Below are 27,957 nucleotides of genomic sequence, written 5' to 3'. Positions count from 1 at the left end.
TCTTGACTCGGGTTTGACCCTCTTCTGGTCTCTGTCTTGACTCAGGTTTGACCATCTTCTGGTCTCGGTCTTGACTCGGGTTTGACCCTCTTCTGGTCTCTCTCTTGACTTGGGCTTGACCCTTTTGTGGTCTGGGTCTTGATTAAGACTTGAGTCTCTTCTGGTCTCTGTCTTGACTCGGACTCATCCCTCTTCTGGTCTCTCTCTTGACTCGGACTCATCCCTTTTCTGGTCTCTCTCTTGACTTGGGCTTGACCCTTTTGTGGTCTGGGTCTTGATTAAGACTTGAGTCTCTTCTGGTCTCTGTCTTGACTAAAACTCTGGCCTCTTCTAGTCTTGCTCTTGACACAGACTCAATCTACTTAGGTCTTGGCCTGGACTCAGACTCAAATGAGCTGGTCTAGACTACAACACTGCAAAGTGTTTTTTTTTCCGCCAGAGTTTTTGTGACCAATCGACATTGTCAAAGCTGGTGAGACACATCTTGATGATGCATTGTATTTGAATGTAGAATAACACCTGAATTTGTAGAGCCTGTTTCCATTTACTTTCATTATATGAAAAATACAGTATTTGAATCATACAGGTTTGGAACGATATAAAGCTGAGTAAATTATGACAGAATGAAAGAATTTTCGTTTTTGGGGGAACTGTTCTTTTTAGTAGTAGTACAAAATATTGACTGATTGCCTATGAAATGTCTCTTAGAGATATCAGACCTATACCACGATCTATACATACATTTAAACAATGATCAATGAATGGTTGTTTCAAACAATGATGCCCAACAAATAATTCATGCACATAACATTTCAGTGGCTAACACTGCAATAATATTAATAATGCAAGTACTATAGATTCCAAGCACCTTGGTTATTCTTGATATATACTGGAAAAGTCCACTATATAGTTTTTATACAGTAGATTATGGTTTCCACATGAGCTAAAAGCTAGTGAGAACCGTCACTTCTGTACAGAGTTACGGGACATGGGTAATTGGTTTCCTGGCTTGGAGAGGGTTCTGATTGGCTGACATCAAGAGTTACCTGAGGTGGAGTTGTGACTCAAAGTGAACATTCATCCACAAGCAGTGATTAAGTAAAACAAACTGACTCTGAAAGGATGATGAGTGATTACAATTACAGGGCATAGCTAGCTCTTATGAAGAGAACACATGAATACAGAAGGCTTCCGGCTGCGTCTTGCTGCCTCGATTGACTCCTATAAGGGCAACTCTACCTTCTACCTAAGGAGGATGGTGGATTCTTGGCATGACCCCATGGAATTAGAACATGAGGAGGGCTGGTGTGTCCAGCCGGCCTCAGTTCCCGTTTAGCAGCATCTCAGGTCCTGGACTGGGTCGCGGGGGGTCTCCGGGCCTGGGCGAGCACGTTCTCATCTGCATCTTCCCCATATTGAGGCCTCCAGGAGAGAGGGTCTTTCTGTAATGTCATAAGAGAAATAATAAAATTATAGCTCTTATTAATATATCAACTATTAAAAGGGAAGAGAAAATGCTGCCCACAATTATTTGTTGTTGATCTCAAAGGTTTTTGCATTCACACAATTATACATTTTCCTTTTTAGCCTCAGTCATATTAACTCTTTTCCTGCCATTGACGCAATTTTCTGTCATTTATTAAACAACGTTTCCCCGCCATTGACGGAATTTTTCTGTGTTTTCACTGTTATACGACAGGGGGCGCTATTAGGCATCTTCTGAAAGAGTACAGAATCTCCTGATCAAAAAACAGCTGAAGAAACAGAAATTAGGGATTGCATTTGTAATCATATGCATATGTAAAACAACGGATCATCATCAACATTAAACAGCATATAAATCAAAACTGCCTATTGCTGCCGAATTAAATGTCGACCCAAGACGACTGTGCAAGCATTAGGGGTGTTGATGGACTCAATCTACTCCATCTATGTTTTGATCATCGTTCTGAATCCGATCTGGATGTAGTCTTTGACAAAAACACGATTTTCTCAGCTTTTTGCTCAAAATGTTGCTAGATGAAGCTAGAATAAAACAGTTTTTTGTTTGTTTAAAAGCAGAGGGTCTGTTCTTTCTTTTGATATATAGCATGTTCAGATATTCATACAACTAAATATTCTGGGGGCCATAAAACATTTATGAAAACTATCAAAAATGCTGGTGCTGGCTGGCAACTTTGTTCAAAAACGCTGGAGGGGAAAGAGTTAATTATTTTGCATATTGTTACGTCTACGCAGTAATAATAATACATTTAATGTTTTTTGTATCAAAAATTCAGACTTGGTGTGAACAGATCATTAATCCGAGCAAAGTCACATCAAATTAAAACAAATTCTAAAATAACAATAAAAACTATAACATAACTGGGAAAAAGTGAAGATAAAATGACAATAAATTGACAGTGCTGAGAGTTGTTGTATGCGAAAGAATCCTGACATCACAACAGCAACCAATATAGATGCACTGGATATTGACTACAATCAAACTGATCCGATTTCATTACGTGCAAAATGACAAGCAAACAGTCAGCCCTAAAAATAGGGATTTGAAAACCTAATCAGATTTGTGTGCAGTGTCAACAAAGCTCTGCTTACCTGAATGCCATCTTCTTCATAAGGTGGTTGTCCATTCTGTCAGGCAGGTTGTTTTCCAACTGAGAACTGGATGCTGGATCACCGAAGACTGCAGAGAGGTGGATGTTCTGGGAGCGGCTTTGCGTTTCAATTGAGTCCTTTAGATTATACAAGCAGTTAAACACTAAACAACACAAAAACCGCCAAATGCAATGTAGGCTTTCAAGTCTGAGTCTAAATGTTACCTCAGAGTTGCAGTCCTGTGTCTCAGCGTCCTCCATGTCCAGCGCGGAAAGCTCCAGCTCGATGTCTCTGTCAGGCTCACTCTCCGTCCCGTCCTTCTCCAGCAGATCTATGCCCTGCTTTGACCCGCTACTGAAGGAATTACGCCTTACATGCAGCCCGGGCACGGCCAGCTGATCGCTGAGAAACACAGACACACACACTGAGCTCTGAAACATACCTACACTTCAGTACACAAATCAGTCGGCTCTGTTGTTTGGTGTTCTCAGACTAGAAACTCAGTTTTGAGATCAGGTGAGAGGTGTACTCCCACTCAGAATCTGCCCTATGAGTAATCATCATTGACACCAAAAAGCAATGTTAAATTATTAGAGGACATATCAGAGGAAAAACAGGATTTTTTTTCTTTGGAAATGAAAGGTGGATTCATCTATAAGCTAATGAAAGCGTCTGAAATGCATGTTTTATTTTTTATCAATAATTGTATATACACTACTGTTCAAAAGTTTACATGAGTAAGATTTAAGTTTTTGTAAAGAAATACATTTTTATTCAGCAAGGATGCATTAAATCAATTAAAAGTGACATTTATAATGTATTATACTATGGGGCTGTTGAATGCTTGAATCTGATTGGTTGACTAACATTCTAAGGTGTGCAATTATTCTCAGGGAAATGCACGGCTAAAGTAGTGCCAGACAGGCAGCTCTACGGACAAAGAATCCTTAAACAAAAATATCATACTTTTTCAAAAGCATATTCATTTTGCATGTATCCACGGTTTGCAGAGTGTGTGTGCTCACTACTCACTACTCCTAATGTGTGTGGACTTACTTGGATGGATTAAATGCAGAGGACAAATTCCGAGTATGGGTTACCATACTTTTTACATATTATCAGTGGTGCTAAGTTGATTTCATGGGAAAAAATAAAATGCTACAATATGGCCCTGGATAAGGACTTGTGTGTGTTAAGGAGACACTATTAAATGTAAGTCCTCACTGCTGTGTGTAAGAGCTTTGCTAACACAAACGAGTGGAGCTGTGTTCCGGCGGCTGCTCTATTTTTAGAATGGTACAGCGAGACGGCTACGGCGGGGTGGGATGGGGGTAAAGACTGGGAAACACTTTTTTTTAGACAACTTGTACAATGTTCCCGACAATACAGTAAAATTAATGAACAAATGACACTAATAATAATTTATACATGCATGACTTGCTGTGTGGTTGTTCACTGGAGCAAGTCAAAAGAACCCACTCCCAAGTCTCTATATATGGCTCCTTCAATGCAAATCTATGAGATTTTTATTTTGGTACCTCTCTAGAAAGCTGGAGTGACTAGAGGAATCAGAACCACGAGGGCCCCATCTGAGGTCACTGTGACCAATATGGCAGCCATAATCTGTAAAGAAAAGAAAACACGAATCACTCTCAAAGACAAAGAAATTCAGTCTCTAAAGCATAGCAAACCAAACAATGTCTAACCTCTGAAGTTGATTGATGTGGTGCTGGCGCACCCCTGCGATGCGGTGGCCTGGACCGGGTCAGTGGTGTGAAAGCCAGTGCGGGAAGCTCGGGAGATGGCTCCCCATTTAGAGATGATGGGCCCCTCTCCAAAAGGAATTATGGGATCTTCTTCTTTCAGTCGCCTGTAGGGTTCGAACATGTGCAGCCACCGCTTGCCACCACTCTCCTCGTCCTGAGGACAGATAATTAGATATCCATTAGGAGCCATATCACAATCACATTTATGAAGCACTGCTTTGTGTAGTGTCATGATATAGAGGTAATTTCTGAAATTGACCATTTATTTACAATTATCACAACAAAAATGTAAAATATGTTGTTTAATTTTACAAAAGGGTATGTAGCCCTTTGTATAAAAGTGTTTGCCAAATGTGTAAATTTACCTGCTGCACATTCATTTCTAAATCAGTTTAAGTGAATCAACAGAAATACGGTATTTTGCAGAGTAATCAAAGAGTGATTCAGTGTGATGTGCAGTGACTCCATTTATATCTGCTACACATTCATTTATAATTCAGTGTGAATGTGATGTGCAGTGACTCCATTTATATCTGCTACACATTCATTTATAATTCAGTGTGAATGTGATGTGCAGTGACTCCATTTATATCTGCTACACATTCATTTTTAATTCAGTGTGAATGTGATGTGCAGTGACTCCATTTATATCTGCTACACATTCATTTTTAATTCAGTGTGAATGTGATGTGCAGTGACTCCATTTATATCTGCTACACATTCATTTATAATTCAGTGTGAATGTGATGTGCAGTGACTCCATTTATATCTGCTACACATTCATTTTTAATTCAGTGTGAATGTGATGTGCAGTGACTCCATTTATATCTGCTACACATTCATTTATAATTTAGTGTGAATGTGATGTTAAGTGACTCCACTTGTGCCTGTTTCATATTCATTTTTAATTCAGTTTGAGAAAATGCACATGTGATCTGAAGTGACTCCACTTACACCTGTTACACATTCATAGTATTTTAATTAAGTTTGCAGGAATATTGATTCAGTTTAAAGGAATCAACAGGAATGTGTTACTGGGTAAGAAGAATTGAGAGTAAATCAGTGTGAATGCTATTTGAAGTGACTCCATTTGTATCTGCCAAACATTTGTTTTTAGTTCACATTGTGTTAATCAATAGGCAAGTGTTGTAGAGTATGTAAAATTAGAAATAAAGCAATGTGAATGTTATCTAAAGTGGCTCCTGTACCTGCTACAGTACATGTTCATTTTTTTATTTCGTTTGGGAATTAATAGTAATGTGTTATTTGGGAAGCAAATGTATAAGTAAATCAGTGTGAATCTAAAGTGACTCCATTTATGCCACACATTTATGTTGATAAAGTTTGATGGAAACAATAAGAAAGTGTTACTGAGTAAGCTAATTTAAGAATGAATCAGTGTGAATGCAATCTGAAGTGACTCCAGTTGTGCTCTCTACACATTCATTTTTAATTCAGTTTGAGGGAATCAAAAGGGATTTGTTAAAGAATAAGCTCATTTAAAAGTATATAATTATGCTGTAATATCGTATACTGTATGTATATCAAATACATACATCATATACATACATAAACAATATCATATACTGAACTGTAATAATTATACTGTAATATAAAATCATGCTATATTTGTAAATGTGATCTGAAATGACTCCTCTCGTACCTGTTTTATATTCAGTTTGATGCACTTTAAAGGAAACAACAGAAATGTGATATTGAGTAAGCAAATGTAAAAGTAAGTGTGCTCTAAAGCGACCACTTACTAGCTGTTTGGAACAGGAGTGGGTTGACAAATGGTGGGGCACTGACTCAAACGGGCTGATGGTGCTACACGACCAGGGCGAATAGTGGGCAAGACTCTCTTCTCCACCATGACACTTACAAGTCATACGCCCACCACCTACACCCTCAGGATGCTAAAGGAGGAGAAAGAGAGAGATGACAACATTCTATCTCACACCCACCCGTGTGCAACAGGCTGCCAGAATTAAAAAATGGGGGTGGAAAGAAACAATGCAAAGTGACTCAGCCTCCGTGGTGCCAAATCTTTCTCTGAGAGTTCATGCGTTTCAAAGCGCTTGTGCGCACACACAGTTTTCAGGACAGAACTGCTACTTGCTTTGCATTTATCAGTTGCTGAGCAACAGACCCACTTAAAATAGCTTAACACACCTCATAAGGGCGACTGCAGCTTTATTGCCAAAGTTATTATTCGAAGAAACAACAAATCTGATTTAACGCCGCTTTAGCACGGTGCAGACATGTGTTGTAGTTTTCCCAGGATACACACCTCTAAAAACACCATATCACTGGGCCGTACCTCTGGACACTCATCCACAGTGAAGACTGGGGAGGACTGGGAGGGCCTGTTCATGTTGCCGTGGTGATGTACCCACTGTTCCTGTTTATGGCGATAGAGTTCCTCATAGCCAAGAGGAACACGAGCATATGCGTCCTATATAAAAAAGACAGAAAATAAGTTTTAAACTTCTCTATTCTCATGATGAAACAGCATAATCACCAATTTTACATTTAAAAGTGAAGGGTGTAATTTTTGAGCAACCAGCGGTATGCAAATAATGTTTTTTTAAACCTATCACAACAGAACACCGACAAAATGTCTTGTCACACTCGGCTGCTGACAGTTCACTCAAATTAACATTTGACACTATTTTTACATAAAAGAGCCAATAAACAGTATTGGGGAAAGTAACTTTTAAAAGTAATCCATTACAATATTAAGTTACTCCCTATAGAAGTTACTAATCGCATTACTTAGTAACTTTTTATGGAAAGTAATGTGAAAGTAATTTTTCCAAATGTAAAGGCCCTTTCACACCAAAAGTGAAATGACGCAGTAGTAGAAAGTTCAACATTCTTACTAATTTTTGCTTATTTGTATGGTTGAATTTGATCATCAAAGGTCAGCATCAAAGACACTGAGACAGTGAGATTAATTATATTTGTGTTATTTAACATATTCAATTACTGCAGGTGTTCGTAATATATTCTGAGTTTGCATTTCACTGTTTTTATCCATTTTTAGGAATACTAAATCTATTTTTGTGCAAGTGAGATGAGTGAATGCATGCACACATTTAGTCTAGACCTACAATAACCTTCATTTCTGTCATGACAACTCTCAGAGTGGTAATGGATATACCAATGTTGATATGTTTGGTCTTGGCGGGACTTGCTACTGCCAATACACACACGACACGCTCAGGGCTTGACATTAACTTTTTTGCTCACCAGCCACTGTGGCTAGTGGTTTTTCAAAGTTACTAGCCACTCCGCATTTTCACTGGCCACAATTTTGACATCGATACCATAGGGAAAAACGGCCATATAGATATTTTTAATATTATCTCATTATTTGGCAGCCGGTATATTAGGCTGCTGTTGCTTTAAGACCTGACGCACGGACCCATTTTACTGTTTTAAATAGCCAATATACTTGTCTTTATGTGCAAGCACTTTGGGTGTGAGCACAAAATCTGCGTGAATGAGTACAATTATGCTCAATTTGCGCAATCCCTCACCCTGTAACCAACGATATTCATCCGGAGCAAATTAAACGAGTGAGTAAAGGGTCGCTGTCGGACAGATTAAAGAGGGAGAACGCGTTGCTGGTGCATCCTGTGGAAAAGTTTCAGATAGTTCAGTATCGATATGTATCGAAAAATCTATATTTTTGACAACACTAGATTGCACCTAGTTTATTATTTCAGATGCCTTTTTAAAAGACTACAATTGAAAAATGTGTATTAGGCCTATATAAAATTCAGCCCGCCAAAGTGGCTAGTAGGAGTGACTGCGTTACACGCCACTGCTGAAATCCACCCACATATGGCGGGTTGGTGGGTGTTAATGTCAAGCCCTGGACACGCTGCTGTGAGCAAGTAAGACATGCTGCTGCTGTACAATATAGCGTACATGAATTATCCATAGCAGATCTATACAGGTGGAGCTGGGGAAGGTGGAGGGTTTCTGAAAGCTCACTGCAACTGCTACAGCAAATGCTGAACAAGTATTTAAAGGTTGAGCAGCTCATTGGCTACCGATACAGCAGGAACCAATCAGCTGTGCCCTATAGAGAAGGATATGATTGCAAGCAGATTGAGTTAACGACGTATCAGCCTGAGCCATCTAGAGTTTCATGACAGAACTTTGTATGTTTACACAGTGCACACAACGCCTCTACACTTACTCTACAATTTCTCTCAATATGGGGACAGGAGAGGTGCCAGTCAATAAATGAGAAAACAAAGTAACTTGCGTTACTTATTTGAAAAAGTAAGTCAGATATTGTTCTGTACATTTTAAAGTAATGCGTTACTTTACTCGTTGCCTGAAAAAGTAATCTGATTATGTAACGCGCGTTACTTGTAATGCGTTACTACCCCCAACACTGCCTATACAATTAGACATGAGATAATGAAACGTGCCCTGTGCATTGCCGCTCTCTGCTCCGCTGTGCTGCAGGGATTGTCCAGCGAGTTGTAGCGCTCCCGGAGCGGGGGCTGGTAGACGGCGGAATGGAAAACCTCAGGAGGGAGAGAGTTACTTCTCCCCCCCTCCCTGGGATACAGCGCCGGCCTCCACGCGCGCCTGCTGTCGTAGACGGGGGTGTACATGCCGTGCGCGTGAGCGGGGGACATAGAGGTGTAGGTGGAGGGGGGCCCATAAGGGCCAGGGCCTAATCTGTCCGGAGGAGGAATAGAGGGGTGCTGATCTGAGTACAGAGGGCCCATTGAAGGGGGTAACATGGACTCAGGCACGTTGCTGGAACGATGGAAGCGAGCACTGCATGACCTGTGAGGAGGAACTGTGGAGGAAAAACAGAAGTGAGTGAGTGTAATGGAGGATATTATGCCACAAGAGAGATACAGGGTTTGTCGCTTACTGGCAGGCTGGTGGTAGGGTGACAGGTCATATGTTCTCTGGTCCTGAGAGTGGTAGATCTCAGGGTGAGCTCTCGTGAGGACAGGACCGTGTTTGAGGAGACCTTCCTCTACCTCTCTTCCCAAAGCTATCGCAGAAGACTGGCTGTGATTGATGGGATTTCTGGGAAAAGAAACAGCTTCCATAAGAATCAAAGAAATACATTTTAGAGAATGTAGAGAGAAATGTCACATTCATGTTTGGCTCTCAATTCGTTAATTTTTTTTATTAAATTTTATATCAATAAACATTTTTTTTTAAATGTTTTTCACCATTAGCATGGTAACACATTCAGTTCCTTTTCAAAAAACGAAACTAAATAACATATTATTATTATTATATTCAATTATAAATTTAAACAAAGCAATAAATAAAACCAGTAGTCTACATTTGAAGTGGATCAAAACCTTTCATCAAAGTTATAACATGAATTTTGAACAACACCCGTTCTTGTCTTAGGACAACTTTTTTGATCCAGTTCAAATGTTGACTACTGTATATTACTAGATGAATAATATTATAGTACTGTGAAATAAAAAATAAGTATTTATAATAATAATCATTTTACAGACAATTTTTTACAGTAAAATTACAACAATACTAACATTTATGACGGTCTTAATTGCTTTCAAGCGTTAAACCATAGCGCTTTTTATTTTGTCGCAAAACTCCAGGAAGACCTCAAAACTTCTGTTTTGTTGTCAGATTCATAAACACAAATGTAGAATACAAGTGATCTACACAAATCACACAAATTCCTTACTTTGGCAACAAAAGTGTGATTTTCATTAAAAAGTTTGCTTTCCTAACAATTGCAAGTTCAACCGTGTTGAAAAGTAACAGTACGCCTCTCCTCAACAATGATTTGAGGCATCACTGAAGGCTGTAGCACAAATGCTGCCGGAGTTAAGCACTAAAGTTTGTTCAAATCAAATCTATTGCGGTAAGTATGAGCTTTAGTAACAGTGATGCTTGCCTTGGCAAACAGAACTTACTGTTCTAGGCTGATAGGCAGTCCGTTAGCACCATTGAGGAGTGTTTGTTCCTCCTGGTGGTCTCCTCCTCTTGGGATGAGCTGAGTGGGAGACGTGTCCTCTTTCTCATGGCCCTTCACCTCTGACCCTGGGACTACTCCTTTGGTGCTGGCTTTTGGCATAACTGCTGGAACTGACAGAAAGGGCCTCACGACCCCACTGACTTTCCTATTCCTCATTCTGTGCCTAAAAGAAAGATGTAGATAGAACGTGAGGAAGGGAAGGGAAGGTGTGTGTGCGTGTGTGTGTGTGTGTGTGTGTGTGTGTGTGTGTGTGTTCTCACTTCTCAAGCTCTTCCTGCGTGTGGGCAAAAGTGCAACTGGCCCCTCTCGGACAGCCGCCCTGCTGCCGTAAGTCCCTGCACATACTCGTCTTGTATTTGCTGTTGGGTTGAGCCTGAACAAAGAGAACAGTATACTGTGTCAGAAAACTTTCAGGATCAGCCAAAAAAAAAAAAAAAAAAAAAAAAAGATTGGTCTTTCATAGCCCAGGAAACTTAATGGATATAATTTATTCAAGTATAAAAATTGTGTCAGAAGCTTCTTTCAAAATGCCTTTGGTGAAATAATAATAGATACAAATGGGTCAATAGTTGACGTACGGTATAAGTATAGAGTATAGAGATATTAAATTATGGCTGTGATAATTTGTGACCTGCTCCATCATTTGGAGACCCAGAAATACATTTATACACGAACAACATACATTTCTAAATATTCAATACATTAAATAGTTTATACTGTAAAACTAGTCAAAGGGATGCAAGGAAGGGAAAACGGATGCTGTGTTAATGAATTAAAGTTTTACCGTGTTAAACAGAAAATATGAATTGCAGAAATTAACACATTATTTTTGACAGACCTAAATGGTTACATTTTGGTAAGCTTTGCGTTATCTTTTAACAAAACCTCTTTAGAGGTATGACAGGTATATCTATCAGCCACTACATTAAACAGTATTGAAACCACATTTAATGTTTGAATTTCCTGATTAAATTGACATAATTTCAAAGCTTTTCGCATTTCGGGAAGCTGTACTTAAAGACACTGTACGAAAGATTTTTTGGATTGAAATATCCCAAAACCACTAAAACAATGTTACATGATTTGTTGACTTCTGTACTTTTCCCCAAATGTTTCCAGCAATGTTTAAATCCAGTGAAATCCTCAATTTTAACCAGTGTAACGGCCCGTATCATTGCGTCACCTGTCAATGCATCATATCCACGTTACCCTCGATTTCCAGTTTTACTTCCGTAGGCTATTTCATTAAAATGAAATAAAATAATGTGATTTTAAAGGGATACTCCACTTTTTTTGGAAATAGGCTCATTTTACAACTCCCCCAGAGTTAAACTGTTGAGTTTTACCGTTTTTGAATCCATTCAGCCGATCTCCGGTTCTGGCGGTACCACTTTTAGCATAGCTTAGCATACATCATTGAAGTGGACAAGACCATTAGCATTTCTAAAAAAAAAATGACCAAAGAGTTTTTATATTTTTCCTATTTAAAACTTGATTCTTCTGTAGTTACATCGTGCACTAAGACCGACGGAAAATTTAAAGTTGCGATTTTCTAGGCTGATATGGGTAGGAACTATAGGAATGAGAGTATAGTTCCTAGCCATACCAGCCTAGAAAATCGCAACTTTACATTATCCGTCGGTCTTAGTGCACGATGTAACTACAGAAGAATCAAGTTTTAAATATGAAAAATATAAAAACTCTTTGGTCATTTTTTTTTTAGAAATGCTAATGGTCTTGTCCACTTCAATGATGTATGCTAAGCTATGCTAAAAGTGGTACCGCCAGAACCGGAGATCGGCTGAATGGATTCAAAAACGGTAAAACTCAACAGTTTAACTCTGGGGGAGTTGTAAAATGAGCCTATTTCCAAAAAAAGTGGAGTATCCCTTTAAGTGACCAAACGCAAATGTAATAAAGTTCAAGTTCAGGGAAGAATGAGGCGGGAACCGGCAAAAGTTCAACTTTAATCGTAAAATAAACATAAACAACAAAACGAAAGGAGCGGCAGCGGGTGACCGTGGCATATGAGCATAAAAAACCTCCAGAGCCCATGTGACTCGAGACTGGTGTGTCGCGCAGGTATCTGTCTCTCATTAGCATTCGCTCCACCGCCATCGTTCCGCTCCCACGGCTCTCGGCCCGCCCTGCTTCATACCACAGTAACGCTAATAAAACTTTAATAGTATACATTAGCCCATCCATGAACATGATTTCTGCCTGAGTCCCATCGGATTTATTTCCATAGGCTGTGGAGGTGAAGATGACAACTCCCATGATTTCATGCTCATTCACGGCATCATCAACCTTTTGTTATGGTTTTGAATAAGTGACCTCTAGCGGCAAAACTTACATACTGTGCCTTTAAAGTGATGTAAAATGAATGTATTGAGCAGAATTCATCCTGAATCAGTGTAATGAGAGATCAGGCCGTACCTGAGGGCTTTCATTGCTCTTCTTGCTGAAGTTTTGGATGAATTCCACCAGCCCGTGGACAACAACCTTCACGGCCAATAACACGCTCTCCAGCTCTGCCCAGGATGGAGCGGCCGCATCTACACAAACACACACACACACAGGTTATTGCTCTGTAATCTGATTGCGTTTGCACCCCTGTGGAAGTGCGAGTGCGCATCCTCACCAGGGTTGTGGTCGATGCCGGCCAGCCGCTCGAGAGGAGCTCTGAGGCTGTTGAGGTTGGCTGGGTCTCCTGTTCTCTGCAGGATTATGGTGAGCTCCTGGACGCTCTTTGCAAAGGATTCTGGAGATTGAAGCTGTGGCGTTGGAGTGGAAAAGGACAAATGCATTCAGATTTCCACCAAAGAGAAAAACGTGCCAAACATATTCAACTGAAACATAGAAATATTTGCTTCCTTACATTTTAATTATTAAATTATTATTTAATTATATATATAAAAAAGATACCAAAAAGATAACTATTTATTAACATTTATATCAACTATTTATATATATATACCTACACCTATAAATATATATTCTATAAATTCTAGTTAGCTGACCTATATTATATGTAATTATGTTTTTTAATACGATCTAAAGTTTGGAATATTTAAGGTTCTTTAATGTTTTTGAAAGAAATCTCTCACCAGGGCTGCATTTATCTGATCAAAATATGGTAATATTGTGAAACATTATTATGATTGATAATAGAATGAAGGAAAAAAATGAATACTTTTATTCAGCAAGCAAACATTAAACTGATCAAAAGTGACAGTAACGTAATTTATATTGTTCCAAAAGATTTATATATATATTAAAATGCTGTTCATTGATTGGTCTATTCATCAAAGAAAACTTTTATTGTGGTTTCCACAAAAATATGAAGCAGAACAACTGTTTTCAACATTGATAATAATAATAAATGTTTCTTGAGCATCAAATCATCATATTAGAATAATTTCTCAAGGATCATGTGACACTGAAGATTGGAATAATGGCTATTACTCCATTAAATATTATATTATATTTTTGATATTTGAATATTCACGCAGTACCTTGTCTATGATGGACTGCATGTGAGATTTGTGCATGAGATCCCCGTACAGCAGAGACGACCACTGCTCGGGTGAGATCCGCAGTCCCGCTTCCATGGCGATGTGAACGATCTGAGCGTCGTGCTCGCGGCGCAGGGCTTCGTAAGTGCGAAACTCCTCTTTGAGCTGCATGAGTGAGGAGTCTTCGTCACGTTTGGTCACCTGCAAGACAACATAAAGAGGAATGGCATGTGTGTGTACAAGCCCCTATAATTAACACACTTGAACTCTCCAAATAAGCAACACTGAGTGATGTTCGATGTAAATGATCTCATTAAGATGATTTATTTCATAAGGTGCCACAGTAAATCAAGCCCCGGTGAAATATTCCAGCTCATTTACAAACATCAAGCTGTTTAGATGCATACCAAGACTGCATTAGATATTCCCATTGCCGAGCACTTTATATCCACATAATATCAAGTTACGTCAGGCTTAACACATTAGATAACTCTTTTCCTGTCTATTCATGCCGTCAGGGGCTTCATACTGAGAGTAATGGCTGTTAAGTGATCAGCGGTTTTAGCGCAATCACTACGTGAAGCTGATTTTAGCTCTGACCTTAAAGCAGGAGGCACGGTACAGCAGCTGGACCACGTGACCAATGCTGGTCTTAGACGCCTGAGGGAACCGCGCTTCCAGTTTCTGCACCACGAACAGCACCAGAACCTTCCGCGAGAGAGCCGAGCCGTCCTCCAGAGCCAGCAGCACCAGCTTCAAAGCATCCTCCTGCATGGCTGCAATACATATATGGACAAAGACACACAGTTAGTGCTGTGATCAGTGTGTGCTCGGTCGTGTCGAAGGAATGGATTCATGCTTTGGATGTTCTCAGACTAGAAAACTCAAATGGAGATCACATGTTTTCACAGTCAGAATCTGCCCTATGAGTAATCATCATTGACAGCCAAGCACAAATGCATATTTGGACATTCCCTTCACATACATTAAAGGAATATTTGGGGTTATTTACAACTTTTTTTGCATCTAGTGACATACTGCATTCTCAGCAGGCTGATTAATCAAACCATATATGGGCATTTTGAGATTATTAGAATCACATAAAAAAAAAAATATATATATATATATATATAGCATCATTCAAAATTTTGAAGTCGGTGATATTTTGTAATGTTTGAAAAATTATTTTATGCTCATCAAGGCTGCATTTATTTGATTTGATTAAAATAATCGTTTTTTATTTTAACATATGGTCAAATGTGATTTATTCCAGTGATCAAAGCTGAATTTTCAGCATTATTACTCCAGTCTTCAGTCACATTATCCTACAGAAATCATTCTAATATGCTGATTTGATAATCAAAAAACATTTATTATTATTATTAATATTATTAATATTAATATTGATGTTGGAAACAGTTGTGCTGCTTAATATTTTTTGGAAACCATGAGGATTATTTGATTCTTTTGATGATCGAAAGTTCAAAAGACCAACATTCATTTGAAATATAAATCTTTTGTAACATTATACATGTCTTTACTGTCACTTTTGATCAATTTAATGCATCCTTATTGAAAAAAATGATTAATTTCTTTCATAAACTTTCTGACCCCTAACTTCTCATTGGTAGTGTATATATTGCATTATTTAAAACTACATAAAAACTATTAATACACCATAAAAATTTAGGAAAATAGGACAAATAGACATTTTCCCTATAGCTCACTAACCTACCGACAGACTTGTCAATGAATAATAAACCATATCAGTTTTTCTGAGATGTGTAAATCTCATTCACTGTCATTAGATTTTACTATGCGTTATCTGCATTATACTTTACTCTCTAGACATAACTATCAGCATTGGCCTTTGAAAAACAAAGTTGACACAGACAGCCACCACCATAAAGATAATGTGAAGTTGTCTAATTGTCCTTTTGGGAAAACATTTCCGAAGCGTCTGGTCATATTATTCAGAACACAGAAGAGTCCTTTATGCACAGTTGTCACATCCCTACCGATTCCTCCACAGTATCCTCTAGCAGATTACTGAATCAAAGGGATCAGATGTACTTTTTTCTGGTCATGTCATAAATTGAAATATTGGATATAAATTTGCACTAAGTTGTACATAACCCGAAATATGCAAAAAAAATAACCAGGTCTGTATATCTTTAATGATATATATTTAAAGGGGTCATGACTTGGATTTTTTTTTTTTTTTTTTTTTTTGTTCCTTGAGGTTCACTTACGTAATATGTTAATAAGGTTTTTTTCACAATCATATGTGGGAAATGATTATTTTCAGCCCTTTGTCTGAAATGATCTGTTTTTAAGGGACGGCTTCTTTAAGGCTTGTCAGTAAACGGCTACTGTTTTGATTGGCTAACGTCATTGCACAGAAAACAGTATCAACGCACACTCGCTATTGAACGCGAGTAAGTGTTTTGAAAACATTATCCATATATAACCGTCATTTCCAGACAAAGCATTATGAAATCATCTGCTTATGGTTTGTGATGCAGCTGCCATCAGATTCAATAAAGTTGCTGATTCATCTTTCAACTAAAGCTTCTTTGCGAACTCTCCGTTACACTGTCCCTTGTTTACAAAAGAAAATGCTCTGAACAAACATATAATACTTCGACACGATCCGGAACGCCCTCAAAATAAACAATACACTTGTCTCCGACTCTGGGATCCTTCTGTATGAGACACAAACAAGCTGTTTAAACTGGACGCGTCAAAGCGATTGTTCTTTCACTCTTCCATTTGTCCTGTTGTCGGCAGACTCACGTGTGTGAAGTCCATCAGAAACTGAACACGCATCTGTATACTCTATCCAGTGTAGACAGCGTCTGTTAATGTAATGGCTCTATTTGCTTTTGACGCAACTGTTGTGGGACAGAGGCGAGTCAGTGTTTTATATATAGGCCTCATTGCGCTGACTGAGTAGATTATCTGAACGTGCTCCTCTCAAACTTTGTTAATAAAACATATACGGATGAGACAAATATCCATATATGTATTGTTAATAAGACAAATAAGGACGTTTTAAGCTACGAAACTTGCAGGATGTTTAATGGTACAAAGACCATGTCAAAAGATCAAGGCAAATTTAATTTCTCATGTCAAGACCCCTTTAATGAGGAATAATCAAATGAAGCAGTGCTAGAAATGTTGCACACAGAACTCACCCGGTCCGAGGAACTGGCAGCCGCGTGCCCGCACGGCGGCCCATAGGTTGGCGGAGAGCTGCTGTGGGTTCTGGTGCTGCAGGATCAGTTCAGTGACGGTGCGCTCTCCCAGAGACCTGCACGCCCGGACCGCACGCATACGCCCCTCCTCCTCAACCAGCTGACAGTTCACCAGGGTCACCAGCTTCCTCTGCATGGGTCTACTGAGCGCGCTCTGACTGAGGGTCACTACACCTGTGTGGGAGAGCAGAACACAGTTACATTTATATGCATGATTCAAAGCTTATGATCTTATCAAGAAGTCAATCCACAGTCCAGAAATATCTCTGTGCGGCTGTAACATGCATATGTAACTTCGAATAAGTTACATTAAACTTAAAAAATGTATAAAACGAATGACTTATTTAAAGTATTTTAAGTATGTATTTGTGTGAAAAAAGGTGTACAATACTGTACTACACTGGACAGGGCATATTTTAATGTGCTCTTTGCTCTATTTCTTTTGTTTGAAATCATTTTATAAACATTTGTGTATATTGTAAACATGTATTATTTTTCAGTGAATTTCATTGCATTTTAAATACCTGCATGCTTTTTTTATACATAATCATATACATATGAACAGACACATGTCGGACTGAAGTCAAAATATCCTTGATGCAATTAACTGGCAATTAAATGGGTAGATTACTTAGTGTAGTCAGTTAATGATTCCAAATTACATGACAAAAGTTGAAGTTATAAAGTAATCAGATTACTTATTTTAGGTCATGTATTCTGACTACTTTTTGATTACTTTTTAGATTACTTTTGACATAACTCGTTTATTGTCACATTGCTTTGAATAGGGTAACCTGGTACCATATTGATATAAAAATACAAAGAGAAAAAAAAAATCCATTCTTTGTTATCAACAACATGAAGTGCATTAAACGTTACATTACGTCCGGGTTTCCCAGACTGGGGTTCGAGAATTTAATGAAAAGCTATTAAGTAATTAAATCATAAAAATGTCAAATTTAAATAAATACATTTAAAATAAAAACAATCAAAATAAACAATTTACCAAAAAAAAATGTTTTGTAATTTATTAACTTAATCTAAGGGCTTCAAGTAAATACATTAGGGAAAAGAGGTTCAGCTGACAAAAAAAGAAAAATATGAAATATGCATGTAAATATGAAATGATGTGAATTTGTACATTTTAATGTGTTTGAAAGACAGAACATGTGTGCAATTATTCTCACAAACCTGGAATACCTTCTGAGCATATATAAGCAGTAGACTTATAGAAAGGAACATTTTAAATATAACAAAGAAGTAGAATAATGAATTATGAATAATTTACTCATTGTAAGAATAACATGTAATCATGTAATCAATAGAAAAGTACCTGTATTCTGATTCCCAGTATAATGTAATTGAATCTAATTACAAGTACTTCATTTTTTTAATCGGATTACGTAATCCAGTTTGCATGTAATCAGTTACTCAGCACCGCCTTTCAGTTTATAGTTTTTGAGTTAATCTACAACTAATGCACTATCTACAACAATATCTCCTACTATTCTAACTTCCAGGAGCTGCTAAACATCCCGAGGGTGAAAGTCCCGCGAGTCTTATGACTACAGCACACAGTAATACAGTGGAGGCTTGGCAGAGGAGCTCTGAAATGAGCTCAAAGCTCGTCAATGAGGAGTTTAAGAGCTTTAGCGGCCCACTAGTCTGCTGTGAGGAGTAACTTTTATTGTTACTCAAACAAAACAGTCAATTGAGTCCTTAAACAGACTTTTCCACCGGTTTCCTGAAGCTTTACTGCTCACGGAGACCAAGTGTTTTATTGGCCTACAAAGAGTCGTTCTAGTGTTATTTCAGTTATTCAGTGAGAAATAAGTGACCGATATGTAAAAATGCACTGGGTGTGTTTGTTTACTGCTTTTTATTAAGAATTGCTAAACATATGTGTGTGTACATACTGTAAACAAATAAAATAGCAGCATGCTTTTCTTTTGTTTAAGAAGTGGCCTTTTGGGTTTCACAGTTTTCTTGTTTTTTCCCACTGACGCAAATATCTCCAACCACATAAGATCGAGCACACGTACCCGCCGAACAACAGGAAATGTTGCGCTGTTCTAATCTGAGCTCATGCAGCCGCAAACCTGAACAATAATGCAGCACTCACGGGCGTTGTTCTCGACATCGTACCGGTGTACTTCGCACTCTCACCTTTTCCTCCGCTGATTGCTTTGAGATACAGAGCCAGCTCCTCCACACACATCCTGCACACTTCATAATGTCTCGTGTCTTCAGCACTGCCCACACTTACGATCTCTCCCTCAGGAACCTGCAGGGGATAAAAACAGATTTATACTGTGTGTCTACATCGGGACGTCACTGTAAAAAGCATCATTTTTCTGACCACTGGTGAAAATGACCTGAAGCTAAATTAAAATATTGCATTGTAGTAATGAAAATTAAAAAAACCATAAGAAATTCATTGGGATTTGATATATATATATATATATATATACGCATATTAGAATGATTTCTGAAGGATCATGTGACACTGAAGACTGGAGTAATGATGCTGAAAATACAGCTTTGATCACAGCAATAAATCACATTTTAAATTATATTTAAATAGAAAACAGTTATTTTTAATCATATTTTAAATTATATTAAATATTATTCAACAATATTACTGTTTTTTGTTGTTGTATTTTTAGTCAAACAAATGCAGCCTTGGTAAGCAGAAGAGACTTTTAAAAACCTTACTGATCCAAAACTTTTGACTGGTAGTGTATATACACTACCGTTCAAAAGTTTGGGGTCGGTACGATTTTAAATACTTTTAAAAGAATTCTCTTCTGCTAACCATGGCTGCGCTTATTTGATTAAAAATACAACAAAAATCAGTTGTAGTATTAAATATTATTCCAGTGTAAATCAGCTGTTTTCTGTGTGAATATACAGTAAAGTGTAATTTATTCCTGTGATCAAAGCTGAATTTTCAGCATCACCAGTGTCAGTGTCTTCAGTGTCAAATGATCCTTCACAAATCAGTATAATATGAGGATTTGATGCTCAAGAAACATTTATTATTATTATCAATGTTGAAACAGTTGTTGGTCTGTCAGTTGTACAGTTTTTTTTTTTTTTTTAGGATTCTTTGATGAATAGGAAGTTCAAAAGAACAGCATTTGTTTGAAATAGAATCTTTTGTAACATTATAAATGTCTTTACTGTCCTTGATAAATAAAAGTATTGATTTCTTTCCTCCAAAAAATAAAAGTAAAATTCTCACTGACCCCAAACTTTTGAACGGTAGTGTATATATATTTTTTTAAACGTCATGCCCATTAAAGACACTGAAAATAAAACGATAAAAAATGTCATTTTAAGCTTCACAGCCCTGAAAGGCAACAACACTGGATTGACCTGATCTAACACAAAAACTCAACAGCAATCCTATCAATCTCCCAGCATGCCTCACTCACCGGCGCCCCCACCAGCTGCAGGAGGGCACAGTTGACAGGCAGCGCATCAATGTCAGTGCTAATGGCCGTCTGGTCGAAAGGACAGGCCTTGCGGTGCAGTTTGTGCAGGCAGGTCTTGCAGACGGTGTGCGAGCAGCCCAGGCTGATGGGCTTGTGGCTGCAGGCGTCAAACTCATTGTAGCAGATGGGGCAGGATAGAAACTCAGTCCATTGAGCTGCCTGCACCGGCATCCTGTGACCTCCAGGGGGAACTATCACGCTCGGGGAGATCGCATGCTGCCACGCCCCAGCGCCTTAAACACACCTGCGGAGAGAAGAACACACCGGGTCATGATGCTTTCACGCCATGTTGTAATCACTGTGTGAGCACCAAATGTGGTGCTCTGAGATGTTCACATCCTCGGATTGGGAACCAGGCGTTTTTATGGTAGCACTATCAACGCCTAAATGAATCTGCAGTAGTCAGCTGGTACAGCAGTCACGTGGTGTAGGAGCTCTCAGAAAATTCCCAGTTTACAAGTTGTAATTGCGCTTTTTTCCAGTTGGAATCTCGTAACTATAGTACTTACGCCATGGCGTGAACGTACTGTACCTTCATTCACTAATCCTGCATTCACACTGCAGTCTATTTAAAATGTTTAATACATTTGAATTAATTATTTAAAAGAATCGGTTTGAATAAATGATTCAATGACTCACTCGTAAAATACTTCATTTGTTTCAATACTGGATGAATCAGACTTTTTGAACGAATCTCTTGACAAATACGTTTTTTTAACAGCCACTTGTCGCCACCTACTGGTGTAATGATGTGATGATACAATCGTTATTTGAAGCACCAAGTTTATTAAAAGAACCAATTAATTTGAGAGTCATTTGTTCGTGAATCGGACTACATGGGTCGTGCTGTTTGCTTTTTGCGTGTAGGCCTAAGACGTGATTTTTTTTTGGTACTTTTTCCAGTAGGCTAAGCAACCACTCAAAACATCTTAGCAACCACATAGCAACCACCCAGAACACCATTAGCAACCACTTAGCAACACCATAGCATTATGGCACTAATTTTCTCTTTAAAAATGATCTTTCGCTCTCACTTCCCCCTTCTCGGATGTCATTTCTTATTGCCATCACCTGTCAGCTGCACTGCAGGAATAAACTGTCTTGCTCTCACTCATTCATGTTCTTCACATCTCCATGCACTCAAGCCCTCTCTCACTCTTCTTCTGGATCCCTCTATGTGTTTCTGAACTCCTCTCAGCCTGTTTGCTGCTTTTCAGGGACTTCCTGAAGGACAGAAGGTGGAGCAGATAAGAGTGATTTACAAACAGCCATCAACATGTTGATTAAAACTCCATATTAAACATATTTCACAAACGCCGGGCAAAATGTCAGGGAGAGGAACATATAGAAAGGACTTTATCTTCGCCAGCTGCTCATGGAAGGCTCTTGTCGGAAGGTGTAAAATTACAAAAGTAAAATAAATCATTCATTCCCCTACTTGGGACACTACACTCCAGCTAAAGCGGCACAATTCTGGAAAAATTGAGAATCCCTTTTTGTTTCAAACAGAGATCACGATTCTCTCACCATTCTGAACAGACAACTAAACAAAATAACAAGCAATTTACTAGAGGTTCTGACAAAATGTTAATTGCTGTTTAAAAATGTTGCATGCATTAATTTGAATGAATTATTTTTTAAAAAAATAGGATTAAATCAATGATTCAATGACTCATAAAGACAACTTGTTTCATCAGTGGATGAATCAGAGTTTTTGAACAAATCTTTTGAATAAATAATTCAATGGCAAATAACAGTCACTTGTCGCCAACTACTGGTGTTACAATGCAACGATACAATCGTTATTTGAAGCGTCGAGTTAGTTACTCTAGTTAGTAAACGGGTGACTCTATTTTGATCGCTTCTGGAGGCATTTAATCCAAAGTATAAACGTTTATCAGTAACTTCTCTCTCTGGATCAGCGAACAAAGATCTGAATTTTGACGTTTAATAGATGCAGGCGAATCGTGGTCATTTAGGAATATGATCGTGTGGTGTTTGAATCGAGATCGCGATCTTTTAATGATTAATCGTGCGGCTCTAATCCCAGTTTACAGGGAACTTTCCCATGACTTTCATTTAACGTTTTTTAAAGGTTGTGTAAATGTTTGGGCATAACGTTCTTAAAATAATATGGAACATTCTTATAACACTATTAATATATGTATTATGTTCACGTGATTTAGAGAGGAAACGTTCTTAGAATGTTCTCCGAACTTCCGTGTTATTAATATTTGTGAATATTTCTGTATTGTTGGCAGAAAACAGTTTGACAAAATTGTTTATGGAATATCTGTATGTTATTTGTTTTTGATGAATGTTCTTAAAAAGCGTATTCTCCCTAGATTTAGGTAGGATTTTGTTCTAAGAACAAAAGTAATTTAATCATTAGAAGGATCAGCCAGTTCTCAGAAATAGCCCAGAACTACGTTCAATAATGTTCTTCAAAAATAACAAGAGAACGTTCTCATAAAATTTTCAAAATGATAGAATAATCAAGAAGAAACGTTCTTGGGTAATTAAAAAACTAATCGGAGACGAATTTCATCTATTGGAAACTTTTGGTTTAGTGCGCCCAAACAAAATCCGACTGAAAGTTCATTTTTTGAGATATCAACCTCAAATTTGGAACACAACTTGTTTAGATTTATGGCTTTGATTTTCTCACAGTTTGAATATATATATTTCATATAAAAATTGAAAATTGTATTTTTGTACATTTTTCATAACAATAAATGTAAAACTTTATAACGTTTTTTTCAAGTTCAGCAATAATCTGCCAAGTGTCGTCTTTAAAAAGAAACCAAACTTGGTCTGTGCTCCAAAGCATTCAAGATTTATGACAGTTGGAAGTTGGGAATTTAATTTTCATGTCCATGCTCAAACAAGTAAATAAATAGATTATAACTACTGCATAAATATAATTCAGTACCATAAAATCCCCCCAAAAAAGCTAAATATTAAATGAAAAACATCATCGAACTAAAATATAGTATAATAATTTTGTTGAAATAATAAAAAAAGGTCATTTTTGACTGAACACGTGAAGACTGCCAGAGGGCTAAAGGGAATGTTAGCTAAACGTTCTTAGAGTATTTTTGTTGGCTGGGACAGAGCTTCAGCTGTCACGTAACTGCTGTTCTAGCACCTGCTGCATGGACGAACCCCTCGGTTGATGTCTGTTCCTCCAGGAAAAGCTTCGGTGACACTCCACACCCTGTCAGGAGTCAGGACAAGACTACCATGTCATGCAAAATTATGCAAGGGCCCCCACTGCTGTTGAGAATCAATCATTTGTCAGGGAGAGACACATGCATGTGGCCATGGGCACTCCTCTCTTTCAGTACATTTTATTCATCACACTCTTAAAAGTACAAGAAAAACAACAGCCATATATAATTTATAAACTATAAGGTAAAAGGAAATATTCGCATATAGCAAATAGTCGCAAATATTATTAGAAACTTAGTTATGTGAAGTAAATCATTAAACACGAAGCAATGTCCTAATAGAAAATGCAATGTATACTGCATTACTTTTAAACACTATTACAAACAATTCAGATGCAACATTAGCAAAATAAATACGATGAGTAACACTTTAAGACAGTAGGCTAAGTTGTACATAAATAGGCTGCATTAAAAAAAATGTACATAAATATGCTACATTAAAAAAATCAATTAAATTACGCACCATGTAAGTGACCGCGCGCGCGAAACATCCACAGCGTAGCTTGAATCTGCTCGCGCGAGTCATGTTTCCACGCTGCTGCTGAATTTAACATCTCTGGGTTCACGCGTGTGACAAAACGTGTCCGTGGGGTCTGAATATAGTTGCGGTGGAGGGTTTAGGGGCGTGATTCAGTGATTCATGGTCACGGGGAGCATCTGCGCGAGGGAATTCTGTTATTTAGCTACGCGCCCACAGACACCCGAATCACGCGAGGGAACATCATCGACACAATTTGCATTGTGCGTGTTACACACGTTACCTTTATAAATACAATATAATTACATATATAATACACAATAATTTGGCGACTCGATTCTTATATATATAATGAGGCCAAAATGACGCAGCAGTGACGTTAAAATAGCCTATACTACATTTGAAAATAATTCAGGCTAAAATGGGTTTGTTTGAACTGAGCACGTCGTGTGTGGAACAAACGCCAAAAAGCCATAAACAGGAAATAACTTCACTGTCTTGTGACCATGTGACGCGCGGGGGCTGAAGAAAATTGAAAATCTGACCTCAGACAGGAAACCGTTTGAAAGTAATTTACTACTGTATAGATAGCCTACTGTAAAACACAATATATTTTATTCATACCTTCATTCTTGGGCTAAAAGTTAGGGGGAGGTAAAACCGCACACTGCTGAACTCCTAAATTGTCAGCTAAATGAGTGTATTTATATATATCATATGCAAAGTTATAAATATTTAGAGTTATTCCAACCATCTGATTTAACCCACATCTCAACCAACATCACCGTAATAGATAGACCACAACTTAGCCCAGGATAAACCATAAAATGATCACTTCCATCAACCCAATTTGCACCTGGTGCATGGTGTTCTAGTCCCTTGATGGATGGTCCCTTGTGCTTCGTGCAAAGCACTTTCTCCAATATATCGACAGGCTCTGAGGCTCAGAACCCGAAGCCCAGGAATGCTGAGGGGTAATGGGTGCAAATGTGCGCACCAGTATATCTTTAGGTCACTGGAACCTCAAAGTTGGAACATCCTATTCTTGTCACCCCCGATACCTCCTCTGTCTTCTGCACATACACAGTCCCCCCCCTCGGACAACCACACATCCGAAAGAACAGCAAGAGGAAAGTTACACTCATTACAATTAAGTTGCAATGAGATTAATCAACTTCTCAGTGAGAGTTCTCCATAACTGTTATTGTTGTACATTAGCATTACCTGTGGTCTCATGCCTCCAGCTGAAACATAGCATATTTATTTTTAATTTTATTTCACATTGACTGTTTGCCATGCTGTCATGTTGGCTATGCCTGCAAATGACCATCACTGTAAAAATGTTTTGTCAGGTGTGCTTTATATGGAATTACATCAACTGGTTTTTATTCAAGTCAATAAATGATTATTTGTTTAATATTACGTTCTAAGAATTGAATCATGTAGAAAACGTATCTTAAGGTCATAAGAGTGCATTTGCAGCTCTTACAGTGAATAATGAAACTGAAACTACGTTTAGCCTATTGTCTATGGTTTAAACTGTGTTTCTGTAGGCTATACTGTATTTTTTTTAAAGACGAAGAAATGCAAGAATCGTTATTTCAATGGAAAATGACATTATCTAATACCTTGGGTAGATCGAATGAATGAAACGTGGAAGAATCAATTGTTCTGCAAGACGCGGAAGTCTTTTTGAGCGCGAATTGTGCTTGATGGTGTTGTACAACTTTACTGACACATGCGCACCTATAGAACTTATACTAGATAAACTCTATCGGTGGATCATCTGGTTCACCAAACCATCATGAAAATCAATGAACATGTATTAATATTCTTAACCAAGCATTCTATTAGACGTTGAAATAAAGGAATTAATTTATATCCAATATGATATGCAATGCACTTCACCCCAAACGCAAGAGGCATTCGCGAAACTTCTTGAGCAAATAACTAGCTGTGCAACAAACTTAAAACAAGGCAACATCGGCATGTTGTTGCTCATGCATCACTGATTGTTTGCTTTCATAGAAAAAAAAAGTTTGAAAATAATTTTATTATAGGGATGTTGCATAAGCATTTCGCGCGCATCTCGAAAGCAGCGCGCGCCACACCAGCAGCGATCCTCAATGATATACTTCCCAATACAAAGTCGCGCGACTTGCACTTACCGTAGGCGATACAGAGTATCATCATAACCATCCATAGTTTATGTGCACTTCGCCATCAAGCCCAAATTCTTCATCGCATTCAATTATTCACAGCTGAGCCGAACTAGTTTTCCCGAATTTTTTTTTGGGCGTCCTTTTATTCCGTCCAGACATCACATAAAATAACATATTAAATTTCCAGAGATTTGGGAGCGCATTCCCTGACAGCGCGACATGTTCGGCATGAGCAGGTACACTCCCATGACCGTCAGCGAATATACCAAAACTACTATGACGAAGTGTTCCTTTTTAATATTAAAAAGCCTGGCCTGTGCGATTGGAAGACAACAACATGACGTTTGCGTTATCTACTCAATATTCATGAGCCTAGCCCTCTGCTATAGGGTTGGGGGGAGGGGCGGGGGGATTTTTACTCAACTATTACCATAAGCTATTTATGGTATTTCCTACTCGAAATGAATAATGTAATGTTACTGAAACTTGTAGGCTTACGTGAAGTGATACTTGAGCTCGTGAGACTGAAATCAGTTTTGTTTATTGGTTGTTCAATATAGCCTAGTGCAAGATAGATTTCGTCGTAATCAGTATTTTAAATAAATAAATATGTATCCACGTTGTTTGTTTGTTTGTTTAGCATTTGTTTAAATACATATTTTAGAACCAATTAGCGGTTGAATTTATGCTGCCTCTAAAAAGTATGGAAAATCACTCTTCTGATGAAATCTGAAATATTTCCATTTGGATGGACTGAGTGCAGCAGATACAAAAATTGCGATTTCCTTTCCCCCCTCAAAGGTAATAAAAGAATAATTAATGGAACCAGAATCCTTATCCATTCCTTACGATTCCCAGCTTTACTCTCCAAAGTTACCAAGCAACCTTCTTATTTCTGATTAATATTCATTAGCCAAGCCTTCGCCATAGTAGGATTCGCAATTTCAAAGATCCGTCAGGCAGTGAGATTCAGAATCGATATCACTCCGCCACAGATGCTCGCATCATGGATTGAGCTGTGGGTGTGCTCGTCGTTTAAACATAAAATGACTCAGTTAGACCCTGAAACAGTGCTTCTTTTCAACAGAATATGCCACTGGATGTTGTTGTTGATTATTGTGCACGGTACTATTTTCATGTAGGGGGCAAGGATAAAGATGTAAAGGGGCAAAGCCGGAACAAGCCGCTTTTCGAGGCGTAGGCTGCATGTATTTTAAAGAGACAGAAATGCTTTAGTTGAACGTCAGGAGATCACGTGAATCTGTTTATTCATGCACCTTATATGTCTTTTGGTGAAATAAGAAATGTAATGAGTATTAGACATATTAGTAAACTCGAGAATATTCTTGAAATGGTTAATATGCCTCAATTAGACAAAGAGCATCCTCATGGGAATCTACTGTATGGTCTTCCTCGACTTTTGCCAATGAAAGAATCCTTTGACTCTTTTGCACAC

General features: G+C 38.1%; 1 protein-coding gene across 1 annotated transcript; it reads right to left on the bottom strand.

Moving 5' to 3' along the window:
- Positions 1–522: 522 nt before the first annotated feature.
- On the bottom strand, positions 523–26,760 carry rc3h2 (ring finger and CCCH-type domains 2). Its single transcript, XM_056253388.1, has 19 exons — positions 26,508–26,760; positions 20,572–20,875; positions 19,301–19,418; positions 17,075–17,308; positions 14,478–14,653; positions 13,878–14,078; positions 13,004–13,136; positions 12,799–12,917; positions 10,623–10,735; positions 10,301–10,525; positions 9,268–9,428; positions 8,810–9,189; positions 6,682–6,816; positions 6,125–6,277; positions 4,302–4,515; positions 4,134–4,218; positions 2,820–2,997; positions 2,596–2,732; positions 523–1,442 (listed from the first exon to the last, which is right to left on the bottom strand). The coding sequence occupies exons 2-19, from the start codon at positions 20,800–20,802 to the stop codon at positions 1,322–1,324; spliced, it is 3,114 nt and encodes a 1,037-aa protein (XP_056109363.1). The 5' UTR covers positions 20,803–20,875; positions 26,508–26,760; the 3' UTR covers positions 523–1,321.
- Between the last annotated feature and the right edge of the window lie 1,197 nt (positions 26,761–27,957).

Source organism: Rhinichthys klamathensis, unplaced genomic scaffold, assembly GCF_029890125.1.
Source record: "Rhinichthys klamathensis goyatoka isolate OS25496 unplaced genomic scaffold, OSU_Roscu_1.1 h1tg000104l_1, whole genome shotgun sequence".
In the NCBI taxonomy this organism is placed as follows: domain Eukaryota; kingdom Metazoa; phylum Chordata; class Actinopteri; order Cypriniformes; family Leuciscidae; genus Rhinichthys; species Rhinichthys klamathensis.
This window is presented reverse-complemented; position numbering and strand designations above follow the sequence as displayed.

Coding starts and splice junctions, on each gene's coding strand:
- rc3h2 (XM_056253388.1), bottom strand. CDS start 20,802: ATGCCGGTGCAGGCAGCTCAATGGACTGAGTTTCTATCCTGCCCCATC. Junction 6,278..6,681: donor CTGTGGATGAGTGTCCAGAG/GTACGGCCCAGT, acceptor CTCCTCCTTTAG/CATCCTGAGGGTGTAGGTGG. Junction 4,219..4,301: donor CACATCAATCAACTTCAGAG/GTTAGACATTGT, acceptor TTTTCTTTACAG/ATTATGGCTGCCATATTGGT.